This window comes from Oncorhynchus clarkii, chromosome 33 (assembly GCF_045791955.1).
Source record: "Oncorhynchus clarkii lewisi isolate Uvic-CL-2024 chromosome 33, UVic_Ocla_1.0, whole genome shotgun sequence".
In the NCBI taxonomy this organism is placed as follows: domain Eukaryota; kingdom Metazoa; phylum Chordata; class Actinopteri; order Salmoniformes; family Salmonidae; genus Oncorhynchus; species Oncorhynchus clarkii.
Window position 1 is genome coordinate 7,554,846 of NC_092179.1, and position 22,752 is coordinate 7,577,597.

General features: G+C 41.3%; 1 protein-coding gene across 1 annotated transcript in view; it reads left to right on the forward strand.

Moving 5' to 3' along the window:
- Positions 1 to 7,021: 7,021 nt before the first annotated feature.
- Positions 7,022 to 22,752, forward strand: part of LOC139393130 (ceramide kinase) — a 32,598-nt gene continuing 16,867 nt past the window's right edge. The window contains exons 1-3 of the mRNA XM_071141495.1: positions 7,022 to 7,464; positions 21,963 to 22,091; positions 22,250 to 22,372. Of these exons, the coding sequence (XP_070997596.1) occupies positions 7,290 to 7,464; positions 21,963 to 22,091; positions 22,250 to 22,372 (427 nt within the window). The 5' untranslated portion in view covers positions 7,022 to 7,289. The remainder of the gene's footprint in view (positions 7,465 to 21,962; positions 22,092 to 22,249; positions 22,373 to 22,752) is intronic.

Sequence of the window (22,752 nt, forward strand, 5' to 3'; positions counted from 1 at the left end):
TATTGACGCTTTGCTTGGTTGATGGTATAGAGGGATTTCTTATAAGCGTCCGGATTAGTGTCCCATTCCTTGAAAGCAGCAGCTCTAGCCTTTAGCTTGATACGGACCTATCCTGTAATCCATGGCTTCTGGTTGGGCTATGGTCACTGTGGGAACGACATCGTCAATGCACTTATTGATGAAGCCGATGACTTGAGGTGGTATATTCCTCAACGCCATTGGATTAATCCCAGAACATATTCCAGTCTGTGTTACCAAAACAGTCCTGTAGCGTAGCATCCGCGTCATCTGACCACTTCCGTATTGAGCGAGTCACTGGGACTTCCTGCTTTAGTTTTTGCTTGTAAACAGGAATCAGGAGGATAGAATTATGGTCATATTTGCCAAATGGAGGGTGGGGGAGAACTTTGTATGCATCTCTGTGTGTGGAGTAAAGGTGGTCTAGATTTTCTTCCCCTCTGGTTGCACATGTGACATGCTGGTAGAAATTAGGTAAAACGGATTAAAGTTTGCCTGCATTAAAGTCCGCGGCCAGTAGGAGCGCCACTTCAGGATGAGCATTTTATTGTTTGCTAATGGCCTTATAGAGTTGGTTGTGTGCGGTCTTAGTGCCAGCATCGGTTTGTGGTGGTAAATAGATGGCTACGAATAATATAGATGAGAACTCTCTTGGTAGATATTGTGGTCTACAGCTACCTCAGGTGAGCAATAACTCGCACCTGCTGTTATTGAGAAATAAACATCTTACCAGACGTAGCTTCTCTGTTCTGCCGGTGCATGGAAAATCCCGCCAGCTATATTATCTGGGTCGTCGTTCAGCCACTACTCTGTGAAACATAAGATAGTAATGCACCATAACGTTGGATTCCAACCGCCAATAAACCCCACCGAAGAAGATGACAGATGATGATTTCCTGTACATGGTGGCAGGTAGTCTAATGGTTAAGAGCGTTGGGCAAGTAACTGAAAGTTTCCTGGTTTGAACCCCAGAGCCAACTAGAGTGAAAATGTATGATGTGTCCTTGAGCAAGGCACTTAACCCTAATTGCTCTGGATAAGAGTGTCTGCTAAATGACTCAAATATACAGATAAAATGATCAAAAGCAGCAAAAAACAGTTAAGATCAGTACTATGCTGGTTCCAGACATAAGTGGTCACTTAGGGACCCTGGCCGCTAGGGTCCCCTTACCCCAAAAAATAAAGAAAAATATCAATATATATCCAAAATTCATTTTGTATTTTAGAAAGACTTCAAATAAGTGCTGTGTTTCGTGTAGGCTTACCCTGGTGTAACATTTTGTTAACGGTATAAATCTCTATCTCGGAAAAGGTAACTTTAATCAATACATTTGCCTGAATTTACCCACCTCCCCCAAAAATTAAATGCAAATTAGCTGCTAATGTGGCTATCATACAGAACTACAAATGCCTGTAGCAAGCATCACGTCACTCACCAGGGACATGATGATCTGGATGAGACTTCCGAATCGAGACAAAGGTAAGAATCTATGGATAAACTATCTAACGTTAGCTACATTTTGTAATTAATAAATGGGCAATTCTGTGAACTGTCTTGGGCAAATTATCTGTCTAAATGCCTGTTATCTGCAGTAGCTACAGTGCCTAGCAAAAGTATTCATCCCCCTTGGGGGTTTTCCTGTTTTGTTGCATTACAACCTGTAAATTAAATAGATTTTTATTTGGATTTCATGTAATGGACATAATAGTCCAAATTGGTGAAGTGAAATGAAAAAATTACTTGATTCTAAAGAGTAAAAACATGGAAAGTGGTGTGTGCAGATGTATTCACCCCCTTTGCTATAAATCCCCTAAATAAGATTTGGTGCAACCAATTACCTTCAGAAGTCATATAATTAGTTAAATAAAGTCCACCTGGGTGCAATATAAGTGTTGCATGATCTGTCACATGATCTCATTATATATACAGTGCCTTGCGAAAGTATTCGGCCCCCTTGAACTTTGCGACACATTTCAGGCTTCAAACATAAAGATATAAAACTGTATTTTTTTGTGAAGAATCAACAACAAGTGGGACACAATCATGAAGTGGAACGACATTTATTGGATATTTCAAACTTTTTTAACAAATCAAAAACTGAAAAATTGGGCGTGCAAAATTATTCAGCCCCTTTACTTTCAGTGCAGCAAACTCTCTCCAGAAGTTCAGTGAGGATCTCTGAATGATCTAATGTTGACCTAAATGACTAATGATGATAAATACAATCCACCTGTGTGTAATCAAGTCTCCGTATAAATGCACCTGCACTGTGATAGTCTCAGAGGTCCGTTAAAAGCGCAGAGAGCATCATGAAGAACAAGGAACACACCAGGCAGGTCCGAGATACTGTTGTGAAGAAGTTTAAAGCCGGATTTGGATACAAAAAGATTTCCCAAGCTTTAAACATCCCAAGGAGCACTGTGCAAGCGATAATATTGAAATGGAAGGAGTATCAGACCACTGCAAATCTACCAAGACCTGGCCGTCCCTCTAAACTTTCAGCTCATACAAGGAGAAGACTGATCAGAGATGCAGCCAAGAGGCCCATGATCACTCTGGATGAACTGCAGAGATCTACAGCTGAGGTGGGAGACTCTGTCCATAGGACAACAATCAGTCGTATATTGCACAAATCTGGCCGTTATGGAAGAGTGGCAAGAAGAAAGCCATTTCTTAAAGATATCCATAAAAAGTGTTGTTTAAAGTTTGCCACAAGCCACCTGGGAGACACACCAAACATGTGGAAGAAGGTGCTCTGGTCAGATGAAACCAAAATGGAACTTTTTGGCAACAATGCAAAACGTTATGTTTGGCGTAAAAGCAACACAGCTGAACACACCATCCCCACTGTCAAACATGGTGGTGGCAGCATCATGGTTTGGGCCTGCTTTTCTTCAGCAGGGACAGGGAAGATGGTTAAAATTGATGGGAAGATGGATGGAGCCAAATACAGGACCATTCTGGAAGAAAACCTGATGGAGTCTGCAAAAGACCTGAGACTGGGACGGAGATTTGTCTTCCAACAAGACAATGATCCAAAACATAAAGCAAAATCTACAATGGAATGGTTCAAAAATAAACATATCCAGGTGTTAGAATGGCCAAGTCAACGTCCAGACCTGAATCCAATCGAGAATCTGTGGAAAGAACTGAAAACTGCTGTTCACAAATGCTCTCCATCCAACCTCACTGAGCTCGAGCTGTTTTGCAAGGAGGAATGGGAAAAAATGTCAGTCTCTCGATGTGCAAAACTGATAGAGACATACCCCAAGCGACTTACAGCTGTAATCGCAGCAAAAGGTGGCGCTACAAAGTATTAACTTAAGGGGGCTGAATAATTTTGCACGTCCAATTTTTCAGTTTTTGATTTGTTAAAAAAGTTTGAAATATCCAATAAATGTCGTTCCACTTCATGATTGTGTCCCACTTGTTGTTGATTCTTCACAAAAAAATACAGTTTTATATCTTTATGTTTGAAGCCTGAAATGTGGCAAAAGGTCGCAAAGTTCAAGGGGGCCGAATACTTTCGCAAGGCACTGTGTATATATATATATATATATATACACCTGTTCTGAAAGGCCCTACCACTAAGCAAGGGGCACCACCAAGCAAGTGGCAGCATGACAACCAAGGAGCTCTCCAAACAGGTCAGGGACACAGTTGTGGAGAAGTACAGATCAGGGTTGGGTTATAAAAAAATACCAGAAACTTTGAACATCCCACAGAGCACCATTAAATCCAGTCTTAAAAAAATATAAAGAATATGGCACCACAACAAACCTGCCAAGAGAGGGCCACCGACCAAAACTCACGGACCAGGCTAGAAGGGCATTTATCAGAGAGGCAACAAAGAAACCAAAGATAACCCTGAAGGAGCTGCAAAGCTCCACAGCGGAGATTGGAGCATCTGTCCATAGGACCACTTTAAGCCATACACTCCACAGAGCTGGGCTTTACGGAACAGTGGCCAGAAAAAAGCAATTTCTTAAAGAAAAAAATAAGCAAACACGTTTGGTGTTCGACAAAAGGCATGTGGGAGACTCTAGTTAAAGGTACTCTAGTCAGATGAGACTAAAATTGAGCACTTTGGCCATCAAGGAAAATGCTATGTCTGGCGCAACCCAACACCTCTCATCACCCCGAAAATACCAACCCCACAGTGAAGCATGATGGGGGCAGCATCATGCTGTGGGGATGTTTTTCCATCAGCGGGGACTGAGTAACTGGTCTGAATTGAAGGAATGATGGATGGCGCTAAATACAGGGAAATTCTTGAGGGAAACCTGTTTCAGTCTTCCAGAGATTTGAGACTGGGACGGAGGTTCACCTTCCAGCAGGACAATGACCCTAAGCATACTGCTAAAGCAACACTGAAGTGGTTTAAGGGGAAACATTTAAATGTCTTGGAATGTTCAAGATTGCTGTACACCAGCGGAACCTATCCAACTTAAAGGAGCTGGATCCGTTTTGCCTTGAAGAACTGACAAAATCCCAGTGGCTAGATGTGCCAAGCTTTTAGAGACATACCCCAAGAAACTTACAGCTGTAATTGCCGCGAAAGGTGGATCTACAAAGTATTGACTTTGGGGGGGTGAATAGCTATGCACACTCAAGTTCTGGGTTTTTTTCATAATAAAAAATATTTTGGATCTTCAAAGTGGTAGGCATGTTGTGTAAATGAAATTATACAAACCCCCCCCCCAAAAAAACATTTTAATTCCAGGTTGTAATGCAACAAAATAGGAAAAATGCCAAGGGGGGTGAATACTTTCGAAGCCACTGGACCTAGCTCATGGTTAGCTAAACTCAGCAAAAAAAGAAACGTCCTCTCACTGTCAATTGCATTTATTTTAAGCAAACTTAACATGTGTAAATATTTGCATGAACACAACCAGATTCAACAACTGAGACATAAACTGAACAATTTCCACATACATGTGACTAACAGAAATTGAATAATGTGTCCCTGAACAAAAAAACAAAAAAAAAATCAAAAGTAACAGTCAGTATCTGGTGTGGCCACCAGCTGCATTAAGTACTGCAGTGCATCTCCTCCTCATGGACTGCACCAGATTTGCCAGTTCTTGCTGTGAGATGTTACCCTTCCACCAAGAAACCTGCAAGTTCCCGGACATTTCTGGGGGGAATGGCCCTAGCCCTCACCCTCCGATCATACAGGTCCCAGACGTGCTCAATGGGATTGAGATCCGGGCTCTTCGCTGGCTATGGCAGAACACTGACATTTGCAGGAATTCATGCACAGAACGAGCAGTATGGCTGGTGGTATTGTCATGCTGGAGGGTCATGTCAGGACGAGCCTGCAGGAAGGGGACCACATGAGGGAGGAGGATGTTTTCCCTGTAACGCACAGCATTGAGATTGCCTGCAATGTCAACAAGCTCAGTCCAATGATGCTGTGACACACCGCCCCAGACCATGATGGACCCTCCACCTCAAAATCGATCCTACTCCAAAGTACAGGCATCGATGTAAAGCTCAGTCCTTCGACAATAAATGCGAATCCAACCATCACCCCTGGTGTGACAAAACCGTGACTTTTCAGTGAAGAGCACTTTTTGCAAGTCCTGTCTGGTCCAGCGACGGTGGGTTTGTGCCCATTGGCGATGTTGCCGGTGATGTCTGGTTAGAACCTGCCTTACAACAGGCCTACAAGCCCTCAGTCCAGCCTCTCTCAGCCTATTATGGACAGGATGGAGGGATTGTGCATCCCTGGTGTAACTCGGGCAGATGTTGTTGCCATCCTGTGCCTGTCCCGCAGGGGTGATGTTTTTTGGGAGTTTGCCCCACCAAGATTTACAAGCTAAAATCCCCACTGAGCAATATAGATTTCCCAAAACAAAAATCCGTTACAAACAGTGGACTAAGTTTTGTAGAGTTTACCCTTCACAAAGGTAAAAATAAAATAAAAAAATGGTTGTTTAGGGGTGCAAGGGCGAATTTTGTTATTGCACACCAGCACTTCACAGTAGGAGTTTCCTAACGGAAATATGCAAATACATGGTAGAACGCACCCAATAGGATCTCGCTAGCTCTGCCCACCTCCTTGTTCTGCCCACTTTGACTCATTTGCAGTGGTGTAAAGTACTTAATTAAAAACACTTTAAAATACCACTTAAGTTGTTTTTTGGGGGTATCTGTACTTTACTATTTATATTTTTTTGACAAGTTTTACTAAAAAACAAGAACATAGTGCTGTCTAGTTAATTTAAGGAAATTGAAATTATTTGTACTTTCACTTTTGACACATAACTATATTTAAAACCAAATGCGTTTTTTACTTTTACTCAAGTACTATTTTACTGAATGTCTAACTTTTACTTGAGTGATTAAGGTATCTTTCTTTTTTCTCAAATATGACAATACGGTACTTTTTCCAACACTACAAATGTGTTCCCAATGAAAACGACAGGCTCTGGTCTATCTTGGGTTAGTTTTAGTTGTAGAAATCTTTGGCTATAGTATTTGACATTGGGCGCGTTCGACTGGATCACTTTTGTCAAGTCTTTCAAGGAGTGTTGCATTATGGGGATTAAACATTTCTGACTTGTGCCTACATGTCAACTGCATGGGGGGTTGAGCAATAAGGTGAAAGCAACCGACTCAAGATGAAAGTCAAGTAGTGATATATCTGCCACAGCCAAAAGTGGGACACTGTGGTGGTTTTCCAACAGTAAGGCTCAGATCAACATGGCATTGTCAACATAATATATATACGTTTGTCTGTAAAATGTCAAAATAAACTTTACTATTCACCCATGGCACATACTCAAACTGGAAACATAACGTGTGTATAATTAAGTTGTTCGAGAGAGGTTTCAAATCACTTTGAATTTGTATCCCCTGTAGCGTTGAAATGTTGCTTCCTGTTTCAGTCATGTATTTGCCCACACTCACATGGGCCAAACAAAAACACCCAAATTATTGATAAATAGTGCCTCCCACAATGGAGGTGGTGGCTGCATGGTGCAGTTGGTGAAAAGCAACTATATGAAAAAAAACTGCATGACCTTAATCGCAATTTTTATCATTCACGCAGTCGACATGTAATTGCTAGTCAAACAATTTGTACAACCATAACACAACACACTTTGAAAGAAGGTATCCAACAGTGCCCAATGGCTAGACAAAAAAATGATCTGCTCGAACGCGCCCGCTCTCTCATTTTGCCTGTCAGCAAAACATTGTTGAGCGATTGAGTTTATGCAACGTGTTTACCTCGGCGTGCTGTGAAACACTATACATTGTAACAATGCTCATAAGTGAATTCTTCATTATGGTAAATCAACCAACGTTATTGTCAACGCAACTTTTTTACAAGAACAGGGTTGTAGAAGTGACTCTGAACCGCGTTATGTTGGGATTTTGGAAGGAGATTGAGACGAGGAGAAAACGTTCTGCGAGCTTCAATTGTATTTCTAAAGATGGTAAGCACATGAAATGCTATTATTATAAGGTCTAGTTTTTAGACAGACCATCCGTTTCATTGGCCAGTGCTAATTTGGATAGCCGTAGTAACAGCCAAGTTGTTATTTTTGCTATTACAAATTTAGTTTAGGAAAAAGTACCCAATTCTCATGCTTGAGTTAAAGTAAAGATCCCTTAATACAGGGGTGTCAACCTCATTCACTTGGAGGGTCTAGTGTCTGCAGGTTTTTATTTTCAATTAAGCCCTAGACAAGCAGTGTGGGGAGTTCCTTATTAATTAGTGACTACAATGAAATAAGCGAAAACCCGCAAACACTTGTCGAAAATAAAGTAGAGGTCAGTCATTAAAATACTTTTTGAATAAAAGTGGTTTTAAATATACTTAAGTATCTAAAGTATATGTAATTGCTCAAATATACTTAAGTACCAAAAGTAAAAATCATTTCAAATTCCTTATATTAAGCAAACCAGATGGCACCATTTTCTTTTTATAAATGACTGATAGCCAGCAGTGCACTCCAATACTCAGACATCATTTGCAAACGAAGCATTTCTCTTTAGTGAGTCTGCCAGGTCAGCGGCAGTAGGGATGACCTGGGATGTTCTGTTAAGTGCCTGAATTGGGCAATTTTCCTGTCCCGATAAGCATTCAAAATTAATGGAGTACTTTTAGGTGTCAGGGAATATACATGGTGTAAAAAGTACATTATTTTCTTTAGGAATGTAGTGAAGTAAAAGTCAAAGTTGTCAATATAAATAATGAAGTACAGATACACCAAAAAACTACATAAGTTGTACTTTAAAGTAGTGTTACTTAAGTACTTTATGCCACTGTACAAGTTCAACTGTGGGGTATTTACAATAAACAGGAACATATCTGAAATATTGAACAAAAATGAAACATGTAAAGTGTTGGCCCCATGTTTCATGAGCCGAAATAAAAGATCCCAGAAATGTTCCATACGCACACAAAAAGCTTATTTCTCTCAGCTTTTGTGCACACATTTGTTTACATCCCTGTTATAATTAGCATTTCTCATTTGCCACGATAATCGATCCATCTGAGAGGTGTGGCATATCAAGAAGCTGATTAAAGAGCATGATCATTACAAAGGTGCACCTTGCGCTGGGGACAAAAGGCCACTCAAATGTGCAGTTTTGTCATGTAACACAATGCTAAGTTTTGAGGGAGCTTGCAATTTGCATGCTGACTGCAGGAATGTCCACCAGAGATGTTGCCAGATAGTTAAATGTTAATTTCTCTACCATAAGCCGCCTCCAACGTTGTTTTAGAGAATTTGGCAGTACGTCCAACCGGTCTCACAACCGCAGACCACATCAGTCCAGAACCTCCACATCCAGTTTCTTCACCTGCGGGATCGTCTAAGACAGGCCACCCGGAGAGCTGATGAATATGGGTTTGCACAACCAAAGAATTTCTGCACAAACTGTCTCAGGGAAGCTCATCTGCGTGCTTGTCGTCCTCACCAGGGTCTTGACCTGACTGCAATTTGGTGTCGTAACCGACTTCATTGGGCAGATGCACACCTTCAATGGTCACTGGAATGCTGGAGAAGTGTCCTCTTCACGGATTATCCCAGTTTCAACTGTACCGGGCATAAGCTACAGACAATGAACAAAAACGCATTTTATTGATAGTAATTTGAATGCACAGAGATACTGTGACAAGATCCTGAGGCCTGTTGTCTGCCATTCATCAGCTGCCATCACCTCATGTTTCAGCATGCTAATGCACAGCCCCATGTTGCAAAGATCTGTACACAATTCCCGGAAGCAGAAAATGTCCCAGTTCTTCCATGGCCTGCATACTCACCAGACGTCCCCCGTCGAGTATGTTTGGTATGCTCTGGATCGATGTGTACGACAGCATGTTCCAGTTCCCGCCAATATCCAGCAACGTTGTACAGCCATTGAAGAGGAGTGGGACAACATTCCACAGGCCACAATCAACAGCCTGATCAACTCTATGCGAAGGAGATGTCGCGCCCCATGAGGCAAATGGTGGTCACACCAGATACGGACTGGTTTTCTGATCCACGCCCCTAACTTTTTTAAAGGTATCTGTGAACAACAGATGCATATCTATATTCCCAGACATGTGAAATGCATAGATTAGGTCCTAATGTATTTATTTCAATTAACTGATATGCTTATATGAACTTTAACCTAGTAACATTTTTCAAAATTGTTAATATTTTTTTTCAGTGTATTTACTCTATGATATCCATGGTTTTACACCAACCTGTGGCAGTGAATGAAAAAGTATGACTTTAAAGAATATATATTGAATAGTTACCTTCACCATATATGGCCTTTTATCAAAACCATGCAGGGGGTATCTGAAGTGTTTGTTAGTATGTCAGTCTCATGTAGCAAGGGTCTGGCTGCATTCAACAACATGTAAAACTTTTTCCTACCAAATGCAACTGCTACAGTTGAAGTCAGAGATTTACATACACCTTAGCCAAATACATTTAAACTCAGTTTTTCACAGTTCCTGACATTTAATCTTAGTATAAATTCCCTGTTTTACATCCGTTAGGATCACCACTTTATTTCAATAATGTGAAATGTCAGAATAATAGTAGAGTGATTTATTTCAGCTTTTTTCTTCCATCACATTCCCAGTGGGTCAGAAGTTTACATACACTCAATTAGTATTTGGCAGTAGTGCCTTTAAATTGTTTTACTTGCGTCAAGTGTTCTGGGTAGCCTTCCACAATCTTCCCACAATAAGTTGGATGAATTTTGGCCCATTCCTCCTGACAGACCTGGTGTAACTGAGTCAGGTGTGTAGGCCTCCTTGCTCGTACACGCTTTTTCAGTTCTGCCCACAAATGTTCTATGGGATTAAGGTCAGGGCTTCGTGATGGCCACTCCAACACCTTGATTTTGTTGTCCTTAAGCCATTTTGCCACAACTTTTGAAGTATGCTTGGGTTCATTGTCCATTTGGAAGACCCAGTAGCGACCAAGCTTCGTGACTGATGTCTTGAGATGTTGCTTCAATATATCCACATAATTTTCATTCCTCATGATGCCATCTATTTTGTGAAGTGCACCAGTCCCTCCTGCAGCAAAGCACCCCCACAACATGATGCTGCCAGCCCCGTGCTTCAAGGTTGGGATGGTGTTCTTCGGCTTGCAAGCCTCCCCCTTTGTCCTCCAAACATAACAATGGTCATTATGACATTTTAATCCTAGTAAAAATGCCCTCTATTTATGAAATGTCATATCTAAAGAAAAACTTAAAGCACTAATATCTAACATGTAAATAGGTGTTATTCAATCTGCCAATGTTTTCTGTCTCCCTGGCTTTGTTTATTCAAGTGAATGAGGTCCTTACCATTGTCATGACGTTGGCCTCTTTGGGTATAGCAAGCCCATCCCCCTCTCCCTGCCTCCCCCTTTCCTCCTTCAACTAGGTTGCTGTGGTCAGAGAGACGTCATAAATTCCTGAGAATCTTCTCATGGACACACAGTATAGAGAGAGTAGATTTTCATGGAGAACAAAGGACATCCTTCCACCTCACAGAACTTGAGGTACGAACAAATTTCATGTTCTGGAGAAAGTATAAAAGATCGGTGAAGAATCCAGCTACGAACTGGTCCGTTTGTCACAACTTGGGGAAGCTCATGGGAGACGGTGTGGCCACATTACCATAACGCTGTTTATATAATAGCCTCAGATATGAGGTTTATATCTAATTGTTGTATAAGATGAATGCGTGAGTATGATACTGTTTGTATAATTGTGTAATATGGTTTTGGACTGTTTAATGAAGAAAATACAATTCCCTTTTGATTTGAACTAAATCAGAGGACCGCCCCTGAGCCCAGTTAGGGTCAGGCCTCCTGGGACAGACCCTTTTCTGCCATTCTGAATAAAACCCAACTTTGAGGAATGATCACCAGACCAAGCTTACCTCAATTACGAGATGGCTAAAGGTTGCAGACCATGGTTTTCTCCATTAGGAGGACAAAGGTTGTAGACCATTGCTGAATCTTTTAACCATACCACGTGGTTAAACTCTTAGACTATCGATACCGACAGAATAAGCACAAGTCTTTGATATTAATTACTAGTCTGCAGATAGGAATTCGGGAATATTGAACGCGAAGAATGACAACTGCCGAAACAACCATTCTATAACGAATGTCACTCTGAACAATCCTCTCTAACCACAACCCGAGAGAGGGAGAGAGACGCACAATTCTACAAAAGAAATTAACTTTTCACCAGCGATCAAGATGACACACTGAGCATAAATATATATATATTGATTGCAATTGTTCCCGAATGAGTGTTCATGTGCAAAGGATTAGCATTTCAATTGTTATAATTATCACTCTGTAGTGACTTCTTAGTCGACCCCAACCTCCCCTTTTGTCTAACAAGCCGCCATGCCGGTTTAGTGGGCACATTCTCCTATCATTTCATGTAACCACATTTACCTTGTTTATTTATGCATTTCTGTGAATTACTTAGTTAGTAGTAAATAAATGATTTAAGACAATTGATGTATGGATGACTCGTAGTGAAGACTGGGTTCGTGGAGATAACCAACAATTTTTTGTTGGAACGTTTGGAATGAGACTAACATAAGGTAAAGTAAATAATTAATTAATTCAAAGACTAATTGATCAGATAACATTTCTGAAAAGTTATTTTAGGAAATGGTAACTTTGTAATCTGAATATTTTTCCTTGGTGCCCCGACTTCCTAGTTAATTAGTTACGTGGTTAATCAGTTGATCGCGTGATAACTAATTACAGAGAATCTTTGATAAGAACTATCAGTCTTCAGTTAATGATAGTAAAGACACAACACCATCCTATTACACCATTAAATACAGTGATTATCATCACTTAACATTGCGCACTGCCATTGGCCTTTCTCTAAGTGGAACCAAATGGCCTTTAATAACCCTCTAAAGCTCTCAGGTCAATGTTCACTCATGGCAGCAATATCAAACGTACACACACACACACACACACCCTCGACTAGCACACTGACAACAAGGGTCACTGTTCTTATCTGTAAACTAAAAAAGGGGCTGGGGAATCAGGGTGTTAACCTGGCTATTAACTCATTAGGGCATTTCCTTCGAAAAGGACCCATGAGCACCAACATGTGAGCACTCATGAGCACCAATAGGAGCTTATAAAATTGTGTGTCATATGAATGCTAAGAGTCTGTATTTTTACTGTATTTGCTGGTTTTAGGTATAAAACTTTCAAATAGCTCTTTGTTGACTGTTGCTGGGTGCTATGGTCCTCCATTAACACCGGCCTGTACCCTACCTGCCCTAAGCTCTCTCCTGGCCCTTTACACCAAGTCTGAATTAGTCCTGCTAGGTGACCTAAACTGGGACATGCTTAAACCACCTGACCAAGTCCTAAAGCAATGGGACTCCCTAAATCTTTCTCAGATTATTACCAACACCACAAGGTATGACTCCATACACCCAGAAAAGGCTACTCTCCTCGATGTTATCCTCACAAATAAACCTGATAGGTATCAGTCTGGTGTTTTCTGTAATGACCTTAGTGATCACTGCTTTACAGCCTGTGTTCGTAATGGCTGCTCAGTGATATGACCTGTCCTGATTTGTCATAGACACTTGCAAAGAAACTTCAATGAAGGCCTTCCTTAATGAACTGGCCTCTGTAAAATAGTATAGAATCAGCTCTGTCGAAGACGCTTGGACCTTCTTTTTTATATTTTCAGTGGTATTGTTAACAAACACGCCCCCATAAAGAAAATGAGAATTAAAAACAGGTTCAGCCCCTGGTTCGACAGTGATCTTGCAGAGTTACTCCACCTCGAATTGCATTTGGCTAAAGGCTCGGCACACGTATACTCAGGCTGACTGGCTTTCGTTGAGGCAAATTAGAAATAAGTGCACTCAGGCTGTCCGGAAGGCCAAAGTTAGCTACTTTAAGGAGCAGTTCTCTCTCTGTGGGTCTAACCCCAAGAAGTTCTGGAAAACGGTTAAAGACCTGGAGAATAAACACCTTCTCACAGCTGCCCATGTCCCTTAAAGTTGATGTGGTTGTTACTGGCAAGATACACATGGCTGAGCTCTTTAATCACCACTTCATTAAGTCAGGATCCCTATTTGATTCAGCCATACCTCCTTGGCTGTCCAACATTTCCTCATCTCCCACCCCTTCTAAATGTGACTATCCCTGGTGCTTCTCCCTCTTTTTCCCCTGCTCCTCTACAAAGTCTCTCCCTGCAGGCAGTCACTAAGTCCGAGGTGCGAAAGGAGCTCCTTAAACTTGACCCCTCTTTAAGTTCACTGCCCCTATCATTGCCAAGCCTATCTCTGACCTTTTTAACCTGTCTCTCCTTTCTGTCTAGGTTCCCATTGCTTGAAAGTCAGCCACGGTTCTGTTATTTCTATTTTGCCCTGTTTATCAAAAGTGTTGGAAAACTTGTCAATAATCAACTGACTGGCTTTCTTAATGTCTATAGTATTCTCTCGGGTATGCAATCTGGTTTCTGCTCAGGTTATGGATGTGTCACTGCAACCTTACAGGTCATCAATGATGTCACCACTGTCCTTGATTTAAGCAATATTGCGCTGCTATTTTGATCGACTTTGCCAAAGCTTTTGATAGGGTAGACCATTCCCTTCTTGTGGGCCGGTTAACGAGTATTCGTGTTTCTGAGGGGTCTTTGGGCTGGTTTGCTAACTACCTCTCTCAAAGAGTGCAGTGTATAAAGTCAGAAAATCTGCTGTCTCAGCCACTGCCTGTCACCAAGGGAGGTACTCCAAGGCCTCAATCCTAGGCCTCACGCTCTTATCAATTTACCTCAACAACATCGCTCAGGCAACTTTCCTAATATTAAGCAGATTGCTTCACTTTACAACAGGAGAATGGCCAACCTGGCATTCCCTATGCCCCTGTTCCGAGACAGGTGCGTGATAATGCTCCATTCTAAATTAAAACTAATTTCACACACACATTATTTAGTATATGACAAGACAAGACAAGATTAAATTAAGAATAGTCTGATGGGTGGTAATATTAGCCTATCACTTGAGATCATAAAGTAAGGCAAGAAATAGCACATGCCTTTTTTTTGCAACTTTTTTTCTAATCCTAGTCGCACACCTCATGTAGCCTAGCCCATAGGCCTATATGTTTTAATAAGGTTAGTATCACACCTCATGTAGCCTAGCCCATAGGCCTATATGTTTTGATAGGGTTTGTATCACACCTCACACCTAAAAATTCACCTCTATAATAAACCATTACATGCGTAATTGCGTTTGTGGTCACTTTTGAGAACAGTGTTTTCCCGCTAATTTATTTCATTTTGAAACATTTGCCCTTATAACCTATAACCTGTGTTTATTGCTGCACTTAAAATGTGAAGAAATAGTTTGTCAAATGGTTTATCAACATTTTAAGCGAAATGATCAGCGTTATTGCTTTTAATCATTTTATTTATTTATTTATTTTTTTTGGGGGGGGGATATCTATCGCATCCCACAACTGTCCCAGAGTATGCTAGGAATAATTTATTTCTTGCACAGAAGGACATGTTGACCAATATAATAGGTAAACTTTTTTGCTATGGGGGATAGTAGATTGACATAGGCTAGTGCTTTTGCTGTTCGTTAGGCCTACTCATCTTGTTGGCTGACAAAAAAGTAGGCTAAATGTGGACAGTTTTTATGTCATCTTCAATATGCACCTTGGAATTCAATAAGAGGGATATGCGCAGTTGTGTCCCCGATGTGTCTGTCTTCACTTGTAGCCTACTTCTTACCTGAGATGCTTGTGAGAAGGACCCGATCAAGTAATGGCATTGGCTAATAAGAATTGAGATCTGAGAGAGCCATGTGAGTGAGAGGTGCTTTGGAGCACGGGGGAAGGGAATTATAAATATTATATTAAGCCCAAGAGCACAGATTTTTTTTAGGAGGCATTACAGCCACACATACCGATACCGCCGGGAAATTCGATGCCTGGTGAGAATATTATCTTGTGAGAGAATGTGTGCAGCCTGCACAAGAAACAAATCAGATCTCATGCCTTTCATGCCACTTTCTTCAAATCATCATTCGTTGAATCATGTTGCCTTTGAATGGTATTAAAAATCGAAGGTAGGAAGAGCTGTTTCTTTAACTGCTCAACACAGAGTCTCTCTTGTTCAGATATCGGTAAGTGGACTAGGCAGGGAATGAAAGGGATAATGAATCCAGTTGGTTGTGTCGTCCGTTTTGGGAAAGTACCTGTGTAATTGCGCACCCAACTCACTCAGGTGCTTCGCTATATCACATTTGACATTGTCCGTTAAGCTTGTTTAAACTCTCAATTAAAAAAAAAACGTGTCAATACTTTGCCCCTTGATAACCAGCACAGTATGTTGTAAAAGCTTTACATGGTCGCTGCCCATATCATTGCATAACGCAGAAAATACACGCTAGTTCAGGGGCCTTGCTTTAACAAAGTTAACCATTTTCACTGTTGTGTCCAAAACATGTTTCAAGCTGTCAGGCATTCCCTTGGCAGCAAGAGCCTCTCGGTGGATGCTGCAGTGAACCCATGTAGCATCAGGAGAAACTGCTTGCACGCGCATTCCCACTCCACTATGTCTCCCTGTCATGGCTTTTGTGCCATCAGTACAGATACCAACACATCTTGACCACCAAAGTCCATTTGATGTCACAAAGCTGTCCAGTACTTTAAAAATATCCTTTCCTGTTGTCCTGGTTTCCAGTGGTTTGCAGAAGAGGATGTCTTCCGTAATTGACCCCCCACAAATGTAACGGACATATACCAGCAGCTGTGCCAGGCCTGCCACCTCTGACTCATCCAGCTGTAATGCATAGAATTCACTGGCTTGTATGCGAAGCAGTAATTGTTTTTAAACATCTCCTGCCATGTCACTAATGCGTCGTGAAGGTGTTGTTTTATGAAGTTATTGTCTCTATATAGTTTTTTGGGCCCTTTTCCACCAGCATTGGTCCTAGCCATATCCGCGGCAGCAGGAAGAATGAAGTCCTCCACAATAATATGGGGCTTGCCTGTACTAACCACTCGGTAGCTCACCATTTAAGACTCTTCTAGCCCCTTCTTATTAATGGTATCTATTGCTTTTATACATGTTTTACTACTCGAAAGTCGTATTAATTCTCGCTCAAACTTGTCTTATTTTTCAAATTGGCATGCTTCTAAATGTCTGAACAAGAGTGAAGGTTTCATCGAGTTGTGAGATAGTACTTTTGCACACTGTGGCTGAGGAAAGGCACTACTCCCAATATAAGTGAACCCCAAATCAATGTAGTTCTCATCATATTTGCGCCTCTTCGATGGTCCAACGCCCCTGTCTGTTGTTCGGTGCTTTCCCGGGTCAGGGTTGCAGTAGCTGTTCGGCTTGCATCAGATTCACAACTGTCAGTGTCCATGCTAGCTGAGCTAACAACAAATGTAGAATTACTGATGCTAGCATCGGATGTGATCGTGGAAGCAGAACAACTTGTCATCGACAGGTGCAGGTGTAGTACTACCAGTAGAGCTGGTATGTGTCTCTAAGAACGCGAGCCTTACTTTTTGTAACAATTCATCCATTTTCGAGCAAACGGAATGAGCAGCAGCTACTTTTGGCTACATAGGGACCATTAGTGGAATTCCAGCTTAGAGAGTAATGGTTAATGTGATTGGATGTTAATTATTTGACTAGGCTACCTGTATTTGACATTGTGTTGTTAATTCCCTGAACACTAGATGGTTACATTTTATTTGGGGCAGTGAAACGAGGCTACTCAAGCGAGGAAAAAAATATCACCCAAATGTATAGCACCGTTGGAACATCTAAATGGACTGTTTGAATGTGGCGTATCCCCTGCGACATTACGCATACCCCTGGGGCTAGGTGCCCCAGTTTGAGAATAGCCGGCTATATTAAATACATTTTATCAACTTTTTAAAAATGTAGATGTTCCAAAGGTCTGCATCAGTGGCTTGAAGGCTACGATGTGGAAGCCAAGAGATTAATTCATCTTAATGTTCATTAACGGTCAATTACCGTGAGACCGGCAGTTATTTGCGTAATTTCATGACCACCACAACTATAATTTACATTAAATTTAATTCATTTAGCAGACGCTCTTCTCCAGAGCGACTTACAGTTAGTGCATTAATCTTAAAATAGCTAGGTGAGGCAACAACACATCCCAATTGTATCGTGCATTTCCCCTCAACAAGGTATTTATCAGCAAAGTCAATGCAAGTGGGAAAAGAGAAGTGCATTTTTTTGGGGAGGGGTGGCTGGGGGCACCGTGAAGGTTTATTCAAGATTTTTTAAATTTTATTTATTTGTTTAACCTTTATTGAACTAGGCAGGTCAGTTAAGAACAAGTTCTTAGTTTCAATGACGGCCTAGGAACAGTGGGTTTAACTGCCTTTGAAGACTCTTCAAAGATGTAGACTTTCAGGCTTTAAGTTTTAGGCTTTAAGTTTTCAAAAGATGGGCAGGGACCCCGCTGCCCTGACTTTAGGAGGAAGCTTGCCTTATTCCACTATTGGTGTGCCAGGACAGAGGGCCAAGGGACCAAATGTGGCGGAACAGAGTTCTCGAATTGGAATGTCGGGTTTGAGCAGAGCCTGAAGGTAAGGAGGTGCAGTTCCCGTTGCTGCTCTGTAGGCAAGCACCAGGGTCTTGAAGATGATTCAAGGTTTGACTGGGAGTGTGTGGAGGAGCGAGGTGACATGGGGGAACTTAAGGAATGTTATCATTTAGAAATTGTACTACTCCATTATCAGGCCAAGTAGCAATGGGTTTGAGGTTTAAAAACCGCTGAGTAAGTACTTTATAAAAATCCCATGCTTTGCTTTACGCAGCTCACCTTTTTCTATGGATTTAAAAATATATATATATTTGAATTGTAGCTGGAGGACTGCTAATTCCCCATTTGGGGTGTTTGTATTAGCCAGACATTATGAGATAATATGCACACTTCTTCCCTTGGTTATATCTGACTGTACACATTAGGACGGAGTTGTTTTTCCTGACCATATGACCTGACTATAAAAACTCTTGGGTCACAGTTAGGTCATGTTGTCAATACAATCTCGAAGCACTGTGCATTCTACACACAGTAGTTGTTAGATGGTTATAGCTGTGCCAGACCAGTGAACAGTGTGTGGCAAAAGCGCCTGTGTTTTCTAACCTGCGTCACACTGCCAGGTCAGGTCACATACTGTCCAGCAACAGTAATTGGTTTGTGTTTTCAGCGTGGTAGGGGAGTCCGCTGTGCAAGCCAGTGATTCAAGGCAGTGCTTAGTTAGCCACCGGCTTAAGAGGCTTTACACAAATTGGGTCTGCTCTATAATCATCAGCTCCTAATACTGACGTTTCTTGAAGAGGAAGACCCAGTCACAGATGACTGGGGCCCTGCAATGTACACATGACACTGTAGTTCACTTGTTCTCACGTTGACAGTTTCTTGCTGACCAGTTTTTTTTCTTCACGATTAGTTTGTTCTTAGGCGTTATGCTCTGAAATAAAGGCAGAGCATCTTTGGAATGTCAGTCGTTGTGCCAGTGAACTTCCGCTTACCCAGTGTTTCATCAATGTATTTCATATTTTTTATTTAAGTGCGTCAGTTTGGTTTATTCCATCATGTCATACGCCCATAGCGTCACAGTGATAAAACCGGTTTTAAGCCCTTATGATTATGACGGGCTGTAAACCTGGAGTCACCCGTCCCATCGCTCTGCTATCACTAATCAGACAGAGTCCACATGTGACTAAAGAATAACCCCTCCTGTGGATATACTGTCGCTAATATACTGGGGAATGTACAAGGAATACTACCGCCCTTGTCATTGTTTAGCATTTCCAGTCCTGGAATGTTTCCAAAGCTCCATTATTCTTTATGTTGACAATAATATGTGATAATATGACTAAATATAGAACCAATGGTTATGCTTGACCGAGTGGGTGTAAGTTGGCTGACTGTCCATGTCACAACACTAAAAGGTACAACACACACACAAATACCTATAGGGCAGGGCTCATCAACTAGAATCTTGAGAGGATGGTCAGGGGGCCGGAACATATTTCCAAATCATTTGAAACTGCAAATTGAATCCCAAACAGATATAACATTTGACTTAAACAATGATTTCAAACCTTGCTTACATTTCTACAGTATATGATCACATATATCGCTCTGTTATGCATGGGATTCCTTTGAATAAATTAAACACGGGGGGATTTTTGTGTGTGTGGGGGGGGGTCAGAACTTGGGGGGCCAAATAAAATTACATGCGAGCCAAATTCGTCCCGAGGGCCACCAGTTGGGGTACCCTGCTGCAGTGTGTATGAGGAGCAGCTCATATTATGAGTGATAATTCTTCAAGTGTTGTTCTTGCTGCCCTCTATCATTTTCATTATCAAAAAGTGGCTTTCATCATGACGCAGGTTAGGCTGTAGACCTAGATGTTTATGAAAGTACCAGTCAAAAGTTTGGACACCTACTCATTCAAGGGTTCTTCTTTATTTTTACTTTGTTCTACAATGTAGAATAATATTGAAGACATCAAAACTATGAAATATCACAAATCAAAATATATTTTATTTTAGATTCTTCAAAGTAGCCACCTTTTGCCTTGATGACATCTTTGCACACTCTTGGCATTCTCTCAACCAGCTTCACCTGGAATGCTTTTCCAACAGTCTTGAAGGAGTTCCCACATATGCTGAGCACTTGTTGGCTGCTTTTTCTTCACTCTGTGGTCAAACTCATCCCAAACCATCTCAATTGGGTTGAGGTGGGGTGATTGTGGAGGCCAGGTCATCTGATGCAGCACTCCATTACTCTCCTTCTTGGTCATATAGCCCTTACACAGCCTGGAGGTGTATTGGGTCCTTGTCCTGTTAAAAAACAAATGATAGTCCCACTAAGCGCAAACCAGATGGGATGGCGTATCGCTGCAGAATGCTGTGGTAGCCATGCTGGTTACGTGTGCCTTGAATTCTAAATAAATCACTGAGTCTCACCAGCAAAGCACCATCACACCACCACCTCCATGCTTCACGGTGGGAACCACACATGCAGAAATCATTCGCTCACCTGCTCTGTGTCTCACAAAGACACAGCGGTTGGAACTAAAAATCTCAAATTTGGACTCATCAGACCAAAGGGCAGATTTCCATCGGTCGGTCTGATGTCCATTGCTCGTGTTTCTTGGCCCAAGAAAGTCGCTTCTTCTTGTTGGTGTCCTTGAGTAGTGGTTTGTTTGCAGAAATTTGACCATGGAGGCCTGATTCACACAGTCTCCTCTGAACAGTTGATGTTGAGATGTCTGTTACTTGAACTCTGTGAAGCATTTATTTGGGCTGCAATTTCTGAGGCTGGTATCTCTAATGAACTTATCCTCTGCAGCAGAGGTAACTCTGGGTCTTCCTTTCCTGTGGCGGTCCTCATGAGAGCCAGTTTCATCATAGCGCTTGATGGTTTATGCAACTGCATTTGAAGAAACTTTCAAAGTTCTTGAAATGTTCCGTATTGAATGACCTTCGTGTCTTAAAGTAATGATGGACTGTCGTTTCTCTTTGCTTATTGGAGCTGTTCTTGCTATAATATGGACTTGGTCTTTTACCAAATAGGGCTATCTTCTGTATACCACCACTACCTTGTCACAACACAACTGATTGGCTCAAACGCAGTAAGAAGGAAAGAAATTCCACAAATTAACTTTTAAGAAGGCACACCTGTTAATTGAAATGCATTCCAGGTGACTTCCTCATGAAGCTGGTTGAGAAAATGCCAAGTGTGCAAAGCTGTCAAAGGCAAAGTGTGTCTACTTTGAAGAATCTCAAATATAAAATACATTTGGATTTGTTTAACACTTTGTTTTGGTTACTACATGATTCCATATGTGTTATTTCAATAGTGTCTTCACTATTGTTCTACAATGTAAAAAGTAATAAAAATGAAGAAACCCATGAATGAGTAGGTGTGTCCAAACCTTTGACTGGTACTGTATATCAACGTTAGGTGGTTACTGTCTATGATTGAGGTAGATCATTAACGTCACCATGTGCCTGGTCTGAACCCTCCACTTCCTTGAACAAAGCCATAATGACTCTGATACTGTCACCCTAATCCCAGTGTGGCACGGTCACATGAGATGTTTACTGGCATATGGTGATGCAAGATGTAGTGCCCACAGCCTGTTAATAGGAAAGTCAACTAAACAGGAAGGCTCATTCCAAGCATTCACACGATCCCAGGACATAAATAATGTTCCTTGATTTCATTCATGCAAGCACTGGAGAATATGACCCTAAAAAGACACCCATTCAAGTAAATTTAACCTTTGCCTTTTTGATATCGAATCTCTATTGTTGAATTTTAAAACCTAACCGTCAATTTGTCCTTTGTGTAATTGCTGTGTTATTATTGGGTACTTAACTGTTTTTCTGTGTTGTTTCTTAATGTTTACAGCAGACCACCATTTTCTCCTGGTGTCTGAGATAGTTGGTGCCAGAGAGACCAAAGAGACCGAAGAAGACCAAACAAACAAAGATGGTGGAAGGAAGCATAGAGTTCTGTTGTATCCGTATGCATTTACAGGTAGGGGAGGGATACATAATCTGGCATGGGATGGTTTGTGGAGGCAGACATCTTTGTTTTGTTTAATCAACCTGAACAAGCCATGAATTTGTTGGAATGATAGTATCCCTCTTGACTTTTAAGTTTTCCATTCTGTCTTTCTCTCTTTTTCGAAATAGTGTCCTACACGGAGAGGACCAAACATCACTGCTGGCGGTGTAAAGACATCATCTTCCATTGCTTAGACGAGGCACAGCGTCAACAGTGGGTCCAGACAATCAACAACCAGCTCTCACTACTCAGTATGTCCTTTTCAATGCAGACTGTTTTACGTTAAACACACACCAACTTTAAAGGCTCTCGATTTGTGAAACATCTATGAAGGCGTATCTCTTTAAATGTGTTGTCTGTGTAAAGTGGGACCATTTTACCAACCATTAATACACTATTTAGCATCTTACCAAGAATTACCTTTCCAATGCTTTTTGCTCATCTAGCCTTCAATATCCCAACAATTTATTCTGGAGAACATTAAGAGAATCAGTCAGAGGATGTCAGTTTGATAACGGAGCATTTCTGTAAAGTTTTGTTGGCTAATGAAACTTCATGAAGTTGTCAGACAGTCACACTCTACTGTCCGTTAAACTAAATGTTGAGTCCTCCATTTTTAATGACCAAACAG